This window comes from Emydura macquarii, unplaced genomic scaffold (genome assembly GCF_026122565.2).
Source record: "Emydura macquarii macquarii isolate MOO-44397 ecotype Brisbane River unplaced genomic scaffold, CSIRO-AGI_Emac_v2 contig_2422, whole genome shotgun sequence".
In the NCBI taxonomy this organism is placed as follows: Eukaryota; Metazoa; Chordata; order Testudines; family Chelidae; genus Emydura; species Emydura macquarii.
Genome location: NW_027132559.1, coordinates 44005740 through 44019756, shown reverse-complemented (window position 1 = coordinate 44019756; position 14017 = coordinate 44005740). Strand labels below are relative to the sequence as shown.

Here is a 14017-nt window from a genome sequence, read left to right as displayed (position 1 = left end):
TAATAAGCACTTTTCATCTTAATATTTCTATTCAGAGGGGGTAAATTTAGATTTTTTGGCTGAAACACTGTTCCCAGTTCTCAAAGTCTGTATCCCAGTGAGAACACGTACTAAATGCATCTGCTTAAATCAGAGGAATAAAACAGTTAAGCAAAGCTGGTGCCCATGGCCCTTCTGGCACTTACTAAGTCACAAAATCGTGGGGATGGAGGGGAAGGGATTATTCAACCCTGCAAAGGGCAAACAGAAATTCCATCACTACTTTCCTTAAGGCTTTCATTGATAGTTTAAACTCCTCCTGGGGTTCTACAGGCACTGTGAATGCTCCAATTCAGATTTCTAATTCACCCCTACCCTTCCTCCCTCCCCCCCCCGCCCCTTTTTTTTTTTTTTTTAAACTAGCAGCCATTCCATCCAGGCACCCCCACCTATAAGTGACATTTCATGTGCTTTGCCATGTCAACCTAGTTCTCTTGTACACTTTCTGCCAACAGCATGCCTGCTCTATTGTTCTTGCTGGCATAAAGTGGTGGTGAAATTGGTCATAGGTATTATTTAAATTTTATAACCTTTAATCAAATGTCAATTTTGAAGAGATTCTTAATCTTAATTGTAAGAGAGGGACTCTCTCATTCAAGTGTTTTTAAAATATCAATATAACCAAAGGTTGGCTGACCACAAAAGAACAAAAAAATAGTTACCCATCCATTTCAGCAAGAAGTTGATTTATGGTCTGTCTTGAATACGGATGCATGGGAGACTCAACTCTCTTCCCACCCACAGAATCCAACTCATCAATAAATATAACACAAGGTGCATTTACTTTTGCATCCCCTAACAAATAAAAATAGTTTAAGAACATTTGACATCAATGTATTTCATATATACAAACTATACCCAACTTTTTTCCCTATTATTTTAGGATTCTATTATTTCTATTTTATTCCACTATTTTAGGATTCATAATTTTTTTTGCCAACTATCACCAGAACTACACTTATTTCAGTCAACCAACCAATGTATTTGGAAAAATGTTATCACAAATTAAGAAATTCGTATTTTAGATCAAATGCAGAGATACTAAAAAACAATTTTTGTAAGTAGGTGTAAAATTATGACACATTAAAACAGGAGACACTGTCAAGTTTGAGGAACTTAAAAGCTAACCTCCTCTATTGTACCTTATCAGCTATCTCACAGCCAAACGTTTCACCTTCAGAATTACAGTTCTATTTAACTGACCCTTCAAAAGCAATAGTCGTGGCCCTAGAAAATTCCCCAATAAATTCCCTATTCAGATCACAAACAGGTGCATGCACACTAAGCATCACAGGTTGGCTTTATTTTCCCTCTAAATAACATCTGTTCAGGAAAACTTGCATCTACAGATAGGAAAGTCCAGCAAAATGACAACCGTCAAGGCAAAAAAATCAACATTTGGTCTTACTAGTTCCTCTTTACAGCTCACACCTCTTTACAGCTCACACTCAGAGGCTGTTGATGGGAATAAGAAAGGGGATGTTGTGATGTTTTGTATTGTATTGGCCTTAATTTGATGAGGAGAGGGAGAAGCAAATAATCCCTTAAAATATTTCCTCATCACAAAATATTTATTCCAATTCTTCAAGTATATGGAGATGAAAAAGGGGCACACTTTAAGGCAACTTTTCAGTATCTTTGAGGCAAGCATCACAGAGGAACATTGCTATCATATTTAGATTTTATAAATCCTTGTGTTTTCACAATTTCAGTTTTGGCCCAAAGTTAGCCAAATCTCTCACTAGACAAAAAATATACCAAACAAGAATTAAAGTGATTAAATAGATATTAAATGGTATAAATAAAATAGAAGCTAACAATTATATTCTGAACCAAAAGGGACAATGCCAACTTGACATCTAGTCAATTTAATAAATGCAATACCACCTAGTTCTTACACAGCACTTTTCATCAACAAATCTCAAAGCACTTTACAGGGCAGGTAGGTATTATTCTCCTAATTTTACAAATGGGGAAATTGGGACACAGAGGTGAAGTGACTCTCCCAAGGTCACGCAGCAGGCGAGTGACAGAGCCGGGAATAGAAACCAGCTCTCCTGAGTCCCACTCCAGTGCTCTATCCACGAGGTACGTTATTCACTTTTTTAAAGAGAGAAAGTTTAAAGTAAAAGAAGTGTTTCAAGTACTAAACCTGTGCCTAAGTCCCCTACCAGTTTGTAATTTTACCATTTTCCCCACTTTTTAAAAATGTTCCTTACCTCTTGCTGTGTGAAAGTTACAAAAAGGAGAAAATTACTATACTGTGGAAACAGTGAAACCGGCTACATACAAAGCTTTGTCAAATTATTGTTTGTTATATCACAGTAGCATCCACAATGTGCTAAACATTGTACACACATCTAGGAAAACATCCTGCACCATAAAGCACTTACATTTTAGAAAGAAAAAAAAACAACCAAAGGATAAAAGAAGGCAACACAAAATAAGGAAAGTGGCCATGGTGAAGACTGACATCTTGTTAGTTAAAATAAACTATAAACAAAACTAATATAAGTTCTTACTTACTCATTACATTTAGTAATGTTGGGACCTACTTGTAAAAACAGCAGCTAAATAATACACCAGACAGACTTATGATTTTAAGTAGACCGTGTCCTTTTGTCTATGAAAGACAAGTATTAAATAACTTACCAAGGCATATTTCTACACGTGTTGGAAATAGTTTACATTAGTGTTGACAGTTAAAAATAGTAGATTTTTGCAGTTAGTGGCTACTCATTGAGTCCTGCTGGTCTCGTTCATTTAAATGGAAAACAGGCCCAGAGTGGAAGTGTATTTGATGCCATGAGACACTGCTATTTTTCAGCAGCCATTACTTCATGCACTTAACATATATATCTCTGACAATTTTAAATAGCAGCAGCAAACATACAACTTCAAGTGTTAAAGGAGTAGAAAAAAACTGAACTGAGTATTTAACTCACTAAACAGATTTCGGATACGACTGGCTCCTACACCAACGAACATCTCATCGAACTCTGATCCAGAGGCATAGTAGAATGGAACATCAGCTTCACCAGCCACGGCTCGGGCAAGAAGGGTCTTGCCTGTACCTGGTGGTCCAACTAACAAAATACCTGAAGGAAGAAAGATGTACACTACCATAAACAAACTCTGTTATACAGTACTTCTCTCATACCACCCAAGTCTTTAAAAAACCTCACAACTAGTTTCAATAATATCTTAATATTCAATTTCAAACATTGCTCAACCAAGATGGACTTAGTTTTAGAGAGGATCTATTTATACTTTGATCCACATTTGAAGCACGGAAACAGATTTATAAATTTAAAAAGAAGCGTTCTGTCAAATCAAATCAGAAATCTAGATATAACAGTCTACAATACTATCCTTACTGAAATTCTACTAGTGTCAACTTTGATAACTGTATTTAGGAAAAATTGGAGTTATGTTAGACTTCCTCAGCAGTCCTGCACTCTCTTATCCCTGAAAATTTTCGCTGTTTATAACACAATCTGCTACGTATGTTGTGTCATGATGCTGTGACTTGTTCAATTATTAATATGATCAACAATCTGATCTCTACAATGTAGGGTGTGTAAATGGGACTCATTTAAACTTTATAAAAGATTCAAGCCTAAGAATTAAAGAGAAACACAAAACCATTTAAAATGTATAATTATAACCATATTTCAAAAGTTAGATGTAAATAATTTGACCTAAACAGATCTGCAAATTCCATTTTCCTCTGTGTAAGAGCAAATAACTGCCATAAACTTATGGCCAGTGTACATTACAAGATCGAACCATTATTGAAAACGAGTTTCAGTCATGAGTCCTCCTGAACTGTTACTGAAAACACTTCAAGTGCTAGCACAAACATGGCAAGCCCATTTCACATCACTGAGATTTGGTGGCAATTAAACTCAAGACGAGTTCCACCAAGTATTAATCATACTTACTGAAATGGTGGTAACCACTCTGTCCTGTCTAAATCATTTTCAGGGGAATCAGTTCAGGGGAATGAGGGGAGGTAAGCCATTTTCAACAACAGTTCAATTTCTTAACACAGACTAGCTTTTAGGATGAAAATAACCATCCCATTCTAGTCCACTAATTTCCTCAACCTTTATTTTTAAAACTCATACAGCCTTCCTTTTTTATTTGCCCAAGTTTCTCATTTCTCACATTTGGGCTGAGACAAAACTCGAGAGTTTAAAAGGGCCCAGCCACTTCTGCTGAAAGGTAGAAGAGCATAAACCTTGCTTCTGTTTTAAACATATTAAGATTCTCATATTAACTCAGGTGTGTTTTTAAGCTACAAAAATACCACGGATTTAACCCTCAATAAGCACAAGTGCCTTTGGTATATTCAACATTTTGTTTATACAGTTACAAGTGACAAAGACAAAACATACACAGTACCATACACAGTACTAATTTTTACTACTTAAACTCCAAAATCCGCACACATATCCAAAGCGAGGACTTATAGAGAACTCTGTTCAATTGATCAGCTCTGTATGTTCAAAAATTAAATGAAAAAGTTATGCACATTTAGTATGTTAGTTTAGAGCAAATATTTTTAATCAAATTATATGAGAAAATTAAAAAGTAGAGGAAATCTTTGGCCAAGATGTTTCAGCTCAGAAAAGTTTCATGTAAAATTTCAAGAACAACTTTAGTACACTCATCTACTATAACTAAAGTGGGTAAGAATTCTAAGCTATTTTATATAGCTATAAAGGCAGTCAGAAGCAGCAACAAGCCCTGGGAGAGAGCTTTCATCACGTACAATTCAGCAAGACCGTACAGTTACATATGACATTCACTGCACAGACTGCTAATTTAGCTGTATAGAGTGGCAAATTATCTAGGTACTTCTTATGGCTCCTCACAAACCAACACATCCCTTTGAGACAGTGAAGCATCATCTCCATCTAACAGATGGGGAATTGAGGCACACAGATTAGGTGAATTTCCTCAGGTCACACAGGAAGTTTGCAGCAGAGCTCGGAATTGAACCAATAAGTCTCAAGTCCAAGTCCAGTACCTTAACTAAAAGCACATCCTTTACTACAGAAAGGTCCCAGCTTGTACACACACATGCATTCTTTTTGATCATTAATCCATGTCTCAGGCCTTCTCTACACTAAAAAAATAAGTCAAAATACATTATGTCGACTTACAGCCACCACTATAAGTACAGCAGTGGCTGATGTCCACACTGCTCTCCTTGGATCAGTGGAGTACGTCCTCACACCAGGAGCACTTCCACCAACCTAAGGGGCAGTGCCGGGAGCTAAGAGTCCCACTCAGCCCCCTGCTGGGAGCCCATAGGCTCCTGGTCTCCCTGTGGACAAGCCTAAAGACAACAGCTTAGCTAAACAAATCACAAGGCCCAAAAGCATATGCAGCTAACCCAGAGTTATCCTAGATCATAACATAAGGTAGCATAAGACAGAATGCAGTAGTGACTAAACAGCTGACAGGTAACCACAAGATGCTATTTTATACCAGCTTGGAATACTTTAAATTAGGAACATCAGCAAATGTCCAACCACAAGAATACCATGGCAAGTGTTTGACTTGTTAATAAGCTCGAGGTAAAATGACTAGTAACCTCTGGGAGAAGGACACCCCAAATTAGGATGAGGAAATATAAATAAAGACACAGGGGAGGAAACCCCTACTGAATATGCATTAGACACACTGGCATCAACGTAACATATTATCAAAGTTGTATCACAGCCTGAATGCCTTGGAAGATGCCAGGATGACCACTGGTGATGGTCATGAGGAAGACTATGATGAGTAAGATAATGACTAACACTTCAGGTTGTTCTGTGAGAGATGGTGTGAGAATATGGATGGTCAGGGATCCATTCTGTTATCTACCTACCTTGTTGGGTTGGAGTGCTTGTAAGTTTGCTAACTGTGATAATAAACCTATTACAAACAGAGAAGGTTTTTCTAAGCATGAGTGTTGTAACCATGCATGTCAAAATTCCCAACTGAACAATAATTCTAATACTGTGCCTGATTTTGAAACAAGAACCTATCAGCGTTAATTAGAAATTCTGAAGTAATCAATATAATATTCAAATAAATAAATTAGGCAACAGGTGGGTTGTGTTGTACTTGGAAAGTTGTGTGGATTTATGTGGGGAACAAATGAGGGTTGTATATGCTTCAGTGCGGGGCTGTATGTGTTTGGGGTTATTGTGTATATTGGTTGTGTTGTATGGAAGATAGTGTTGATTTGTGTCGGGAGTGAGTTGTTCTGGGAGATTTGAGTGGGTTGGGATGAAGAGCATGAGCTGCGGTGAGGGGCTATTGGGGATATTGGGTATGCTAGTTTTGTGGATGGTTTTGAAGAACTACGGAAACTGGGCCAAGTAATCCACTCACTGTGCAGTCTTCCTCATACAACCAATTAAATGGTTGCATGCAAATTAGCTGCAGAGTTAGGGTTGTGATTGGTTGTGTTACCTCTCATATCACAATGGTCTAGGACTCTTGGCATGGAATAGATACATGCTACACAGTAGCTGTACACCACACTGGTGTAGTTTGAAAAATCAAAATGGCTGAGAACTTAACTGGGTAACAGACAACAAAGCCCAGTGATGGTTGAATCTGGTAACATTCTGAACAGAGAGTCCTCAACCATGCTGTAGCTATTTCCATTGCTTCATGCTGACTCGGACATCCAAGGCTTCAGAGCGATATTCTTGGAATGTTGTTATATAAATTAGCAGGCAAAATTCTTACCTTTTGGAAGTTTACCTCCCAGAACAGTAAACTTCTGTGGATTTTTCAAAAATTCTACAACTTCCTGCAATTCCTGCTTAGCTTCTTCCACCTACACATTAAAATATGCCAGGAAATGTGAAAAAGTAGTTATAAAAGATTGCAGCTATTTTCGATAGAGTGACAAATAACTGTGGACACAACTTGCAAAAGTAGTTTATGCTAGGAACGTGAGCAGATATGTTCAGATTGCAGCAATAACTCACAAGAAAATGAAGCAAAACAATGGACTAGAAAAATGAATTAAGTAGAATGTAGTCCTTAATACTTCAAAAATACATTTAAATTATTTTATATTGTCCTCACCGTACAAATCACAATTCTAAAAAATTAAAGAAACCAAATCCCATGACAAAGTGGAGTATTACTGAAGTTAATGCCAAAGTTTTCTCTAATGAAACCATTACAACTACTTATTTCAGATAAATCAAAAAGTACTTTTGCAGTAGAAATGCAACAGGAATTTAGTGCACAGATAAAATAGCTACCCATTGAAACTGCTCCCTATTAAGTAGATCAGGGGAATCAGAAACAAATGCATTCTGACTTCTTAGCACTTAGAGTAGCCTTCTTCAATGATAATTCTGGTTTAGTAGAGACTGCACTGTCCTTAAGCGTTCATTGCCAATATCTGGTGATCCTTGTAGCTTGTGAATGCAGCCACATCACCCACCACAGAGGCAACAAATATATACTTATGCTTGGCTACTACGGTTTGTGAATGTTAGTTTATGAAATAATCTATTCCAGGCACCAAGAAGAGAAACATATTTCACAGTCTGCCCCTTTTCTAGGTTTATTATTCATCCACAGTGCAAACCTAATTCTATATCCCAGGTTTTTAGCCATAGGCTACTACTTTTAGGAAATATCTGCATAAACCTGTAATTTTTCAGGTTCACTGTTTGGCAACAAGTGATCCATGCAAAGCCTACTTTTGAACTTACCCCTTTAACATGCTCAAAGGTGACATTTTTCATCTGACTAGGATCAACTACTGCATCAAGCCCAGTTGATGTCCGAAAGCGTACTGCAGGCAAAGCAGAAGAGGGGGATGCATTAGTTTATGTTTACAAGATGCCATTTAATTCTAAGACTAAATCTTTTATATTTTAATGGATATGCACAATTAACATGCTCCGATTGTGTTATCCATATCTTTTTTTAAAAGCAATTAATTCCATGTATAAGTGTCAGCTAGAATATTTTTATAATAGCTTCATTTTGTAGAACAATTAAGGTTTAGATTTTTTCCACATATATTTAATAGCTATAGGAACTGAATTTAATGGTTATGAGAGATTAACCAACTGCTTTTTGGTTCATTTTAGAAATCATTCTGCCATAGCTAGAGACAAAGTCCTACATCCACAAAAAGAAATATATGGGTAGTATTGTACAAGCTTACCCACAATGTCTCAACAAAGAACCTCAACTCTGTTCCAGAGGGACCACTTCTAAGCATGGAAATGTAACTCAATATTAACACATTCAGCCTTTGGCCATTCAGATGAGATAGCCAACAAGCATAATTTATGATGGCGCTTTTGGCAATATAAGCACCTGGTCACTAGAAGATGGGAGATCACACAAGAGCCACCAAATGGCAAGAAATCCTATTCTCACTATTGACCTGAATGAGAACAGATCATCTAAATTCTGGGTCACATTACTCATTCTTTAACCAATCGAATTCATTCTCCTCCCTCTGCCCTCATTGGCAATAGTTTTATCAAGAAAGTCAAGAATTGACAGAGGATCAGAGTAAAAATATTACTTTACATATTTGTAGTATTAATTTTTGAAGTGCCGAATGGAAAAGCAATATTGCCTAAATTCCTTTGATATTCTAAAATGTTACCTTAAAATAATCACAATACAAAGTACAATACACATTTTACTTAGCGTTCAGCTTGTACAAAAAGAAACTGAGTAAAGTGAAAGGTTAAAGGAATGAAAAGTTAACAAACCAGTATCAGAAAAGGAGCCTTTACCAGATAAAAATGGGGTTTTTGACAAGCCATAAATACCAAGCAGTAACAAAATAAAGAGAAAAAGACGTGTTCGTCTAAAGGAATCTGTAAAAGAAAAAAAAAAATATTTAAGTAGGATGAAATAAACTGCTTCCCAAATAATGGAATGTGATGGTACTAAGTTAAAACAGCTTACCATTTGTTTTTTGCGTGAGCGCCTGTGCTTTCAAAAAGCCCTCCGCAAAACCAGTTTTAAATGCATCTTGATGAGCTTCAGGTACATTTTTTGTATTCATTAACTTCTCTAAGTTTTCAACATCAGAGCCTCGGTCTCTCAAAAGGAGTCCCTAAACATATATTGCATACTAATATTACTTTGTATTCATATTGATAGAGAGCTGCTTTTCATGCAGAGCAAGAATGATAGTCAACTGGCTGCCTGACTTGTAAATTTTTCAGTGAGGAACTGTCAGACATTAGCAATGTTAATTCATTTTCAGTGTACAAAACATTATATGGGGCATCCATGACACAGAAAGCTATTCCAATAACAAATTTTTTTGGCTACTCCAAGATCTGGGTCACTGGGTTTACTGCATTAGATTTTGCAAGTAAGCTTTGATCCAAGAGGACACAACCTGTTCAAGTCAGCAAGCTACAACATTAAAAAGAGATCAACTACCAATTAAATTATTCTGAAAGCAATAGTCAAATTAGAACTGCCACAACAGAAAAAAGCAACACTCGCTGAACTTCTACTTCTAGGAGTGCTTCGCTGGTCTCCAAAAATACTTTTACATTAAATTACAAAAGAAAGTCAGAAGCATGGAAATATTTTATTTTGGAATTAAAAATTTACTCTTCTAGGTTTTCATTCTGCTGTCTTTATAAGAATTAATGGACTTTGGGATCCTTATAATCAGCAATATGTAAAGCAAGTCCTGGGTGCAGAACTAAGGAGGGGGAAATGGAATCCTTTCAATTAGTTCAAGTTATAACATCTAGGAAGTTTTCCCTTTCAGTAAGTGAGAACATTACTGATTATTCTGTAATGAAATGTCATGACTTAAGTATTCAATTTCTTCCTACTGCCATGACCTCAAAATGTAGCTCTTTATACTTGCCTTTATAAATGAAGAGGATACATTTTGTGTTTCTGTAAATCGATCAGAGGTTGACTGCAGACGTCTTGGTCTCGATTTCAAAGTCTTAAAACCCCGAGACTGTATGAAAACTGTATGAAAACAAAAACACTTTCCTTTACCATCATACTTCCTCGTTAAGCACAGAAGAAATGAGTTTGTCAAATGAATCACGGTTACACCATTTTTGTAGGTTCTTCCTCTGTCTTATTTCTCCAAAGTCTTTTACAAATGACATTTTGTTTTTATTATTTATGCAACATAATATATAGGCAACTATACTAAAAGGTGCTAGGTGACAAGAATAAATCACCATTGATTTCAATTAGTCTTAAAGTTTTATCTGAGCCTTTTTACTGCTACGCTCACTCCAAAAAGGCTCTTGCAACCCAAGTTCCGCAGTCAGTAAAAGTTCTTCTGAAAGCCCTCAGCATACTTAATTAAATGGACTGAAATCCTAATACAAAACCAATGGAAAGTGACAAGTCACATTTTAAGAAACTCACTGGTACTGATGTCAGATTGGCTCAAAAGATTTAGGTCCCCTTCACTAACCTCAATTAAGAATTTCACACCTTAAAGCAAGATCTACTAATTATATCATGTTTACTGACTTTCTCAAGAAACCATGTTCGTTACCAAAAGATCTCTTCAGATTTAACAGCCCAAAAAACTCGGAAGAATAGAGGACCATTACAATGACCTTTTAAAAAGTAATGTACTAAATTCCAGTAAGTTTGGCAATATTTGCTGAATGTCCCCTTTACTCAGACTAAGCAGAATTTCCCAGGGGGGAAAAAACATGATATAAGTTAAAAACAAGCTAACTAATCTCATGAGTTACAGTTTCTTGCTTCATACCTGGCCAGCGCTGAAGGTCTGCACACATACTCTGGAGGGGACTAGGATGCGGTCTATACAAGAAAGATGAGCGTAAAGTACTAAATACATCCATGAAACCTAGAAAAAAAAATTCAACATAAGCATGATTTCCATTTTAGATACATGATATTTCACACTAGACTTTTTATTAGACTTAGAGAGGGGTAGCCATGTTAGTCTGTATACAGCAAAAAACAACAGTCCTGTAGCACCTTAAAGACTAACAAATGCCTGCAGAAATTTGTTAGTCTTTCAGGTGTTATAGGACTCTTGTTGTTTTTATTAGACTTAGTTACTCCTAATTATATTGAATCCAAATACCTACTTTATTTAAATCCGGTCACCTGAAGTACCATCACAAAACAAGAAACCATTACTAACAACATACTCATAGTGAGAATTATTTACTTATTTTGGACACTTTTCCAATATGCTAGAATCCTTTTAATTAGAACATCCAAGTGAAATCAAATATTCCGGCTAAGACGTAGGATCCTGCAACTGCATGGGAAAACCCCAATTAAGTTAACTGAACTCTCATAGGATTTCTGTGTTGAGACTTATTTCTTGAATTGCTTTAAAAATAAGATATGTATAAAGCCTTAAGACATTTTAAGACTATATTAAGGTATATTTGATTTGTTTACTAATTGTAATATAGCATGGAAACAAGAAGTGGAAAAGGGACAACAATCCTAAAGAGCCAGACCCTAAAGCTAAAGAGCCTGGCCACAACCCTAAAGAGCCGGGTCCGAACCCTAAAGAGACAAGCAGAAACCCTGAAGAGCCGGAGCCAAACCCTAGAGAGCCTGTCCCAAACCCCAAAGGGCCGGAGCCAAACCCCAAAGGGCCGGAGCGCCAGCCTTGAGAGCAGGAAACATGTCAGCAAATACAATTTAAAAAACCTTAGCTACTGTGACTAGATAGTACACCACAAGCATGCCATAGTATACATTGTTTAATGCAGTGATACTCAGGCTGAGACTCACAAGTGGCTCTTTAATGAGTCTCCTGTGGCTCTTTCCAGCATGATACTAAAACACTGTGTGATTTGTTAACCAATCAGGATGCTTTCACTATGTTATAAACCAATTGTAGTTGATCAAATAATAATATCTGGTCAGTCATTTTGCAGTTACAGATATATAGTATGAGTTCACACTACTGTGGCTCTCTTGGGTAATGCTGATCACTAATTTGGCTCCTGAACAACTGAGGTTTAAGTATTGTTGCTTTAGTCTCAGTGAAATGCATTGCACTGCTAAGAAACTAATTTCATCGTCTCCACTAGGCAGACATGGGCTATTTGAGACCATAGGTAATCCTAGGCTTCAAAAGTGTCACAGATATGGTCTGCAAAATTATGATTCATGGGACTATGAAGCCAAAAAAGAGTTTTATTTGTATGTATACATTCAAAGAATGTATTTATATAAAGTGGTTAAATCACAGAATTATTCTGGGCCATCTTCTTAAATGTACCTAAAGAGTATATTAAAATAAATACAAAAGACCCTTACATTAATGAAACATTAAAGTTACAATTTAAATGCTCAAAAGCCTGGAAATGCAAAAGTTAGAGTTAAATGTACAACCTTAATTGTGCATGCTTGTATGCATGTATTACTATACAATTTTTAATTATGAGCACATATTTTTCAAGTAATATAAACCATTTTCCACATTCGTAGATATAAATGTATTGCTAAATCTTTTTGGGGTACCAACCTATCTAATGTTCCCACATAATATCCAACAGTGGAAGTTATAACAAAAGTACAAACGAAGATGTAATAAAATGTAAGAGTAATAGTGAAAAGTAGTGTGCACTGGCATCCTGCATAAGTGTTGACCATTAAATTGTGGAACTTTCAGTAACTTCTTGTCAGCAGTGCTTCATTAACCCAGCTAAATTAAACACACACTTTTGTAAAGAAACTATATCAAAAACTCAGATAAAGTTTTGTAATACTTAGGCTGATTCCACCTATTGCTCAATTTTGGTGTTCAAATCCCTTATTCAACTTTTAAAAACTCAGCATTAAATTTAAGAAATAAGTCTGAGGATAAATCACAAAAAAGGCTAACTAAACTTCTACTTAGGATAGTCAAATACTTAATCTTCAATCTTGGTGGTTTATTTCAATGACACAAGGACATGCTGTTAAACAGAACTTCTACAATAAAGAAAAAAAGATATTCTGCTTTTAACTGTTTCAGTGAGCTTGCTTCAGTCCTGAAACAGTTTCTCCTATTATAATATTTTTCTTCCCCATACTGGAGTTTTAGCAGCTCTTTGGCCTGTGGCAGAGCTCCTCCTCCACTAATAGCTCTCCATCCCTCCTCAGTCACCTTGAATGGAAAGATCAATCTGATGAATTGGACTTTTATAGCTCTGGAAACTCCCAAAAATCATTGTAACTCTCCCCCTTTCAACCAGGAACTTGTCTCCAAGTTATTTCTCACATATATACCTGCTCAAGATGCAGCTCCTTTAGTAATTCTGCTCTGAGGCTAGCCTCCAGCTGATTTCCCTCTTCCAACTCTCCTAATTGCTATGCCATGAAGGCAGCATTTTAGATACAAGCTAAAAGCTTCTGCTTCTAATACAGTCAGGGCAGTACTGCCAAGACCTCACTTCTGCTGCAACATTTCTTCAGAATCTGGGAGAAGAGTCAAATTATAAGACCATCCTCAAAAAAAAAAATGTTTTGGGGGTTAAAACAGAATCAGATTCTAGAGCCAGAAGGAACCACTAAGATCATCTAGTCTGAACTCCTGTATAACACTGGTCATAGCACTTCCCAATTTCTTACATTATATTCTGTAATGAAGCAGTTAGCAATATATACTAACAGTGAAGCCAATCTGAATTCCTTTTCAACTCATATTAACATTTCTGAATTTTAAAAGCTGTAAAAATCCGTGACTCAAAGGGGGGGGAGGGGGACTTGTACTGACACATCACATTAGGAGACAGAAATAGCCACAAATAACTTAGTTTATCCTTCCATTCACTAAGTTTAACTGGTAACTGAAACTAGCAGCTCAGTCCTGCCATCAGATAAGAGGGTTGCATTTGCATCAATTTTAAGTTGATAAAATTAGCTACTACACCTGAGCTGTATATCTGAAACTGAAGAAAAACTGAACTCTAAAATGACTAAGCCTCACAATCTGACTAGA

General features: G+C 36.4%; 1 protein-coding gene across 4 annotated transcripts in view; it reads right to left on the bottom strand.

The window, feature by feature from the left end:
- YME1L1 (YME1 like 1 ATPase) overlaps window positions 1-14017 on the bottom strand; it is a 34527-nt gene that overhangs the window by 13263 nt on the left and 7247 nt on the right. For 3 of the 4 annotated variants that reach the window (XR_010922385.1, XM_067562403.1, XM_067562404.1), the window contains exons 4-11: window positions 10811-10909; window positions 9932-10041; window positions 9004-9154; window positions 8805-8912; window positions 7782-7864; window positions 6796-6886; window positions 2985-3137; window positions 702-834 (exon numbers count right to left, since the gene is read on the bottom strand). Coding sequence is in view for 3 of the 4 variants with exons in the window: in XM_067562403.1 (XP_067418504.1) it covers window positions 702-834; window positions 2985-3137; window positions 6796-6886; window positions 7782-7864; window positions 8805-8912; window positions 9004-9154; window positions 9932-10041; window positions 10811-10909 (928 nt within the window). In the remaining variant the exon portion in view is untranslated. The remainder of the gene's footprint in view (window positions 1-701; window positions 835-2984; window positions 3138-6795; window positions 6887-7781; window positions 7865-8804; window positions 8913-9003; window positions 9155-9931; window positions 10042-10810; window positions 10910-14017) is intronic. The other variant, XM_067562405.1, reaches the window with a different exon arrangement.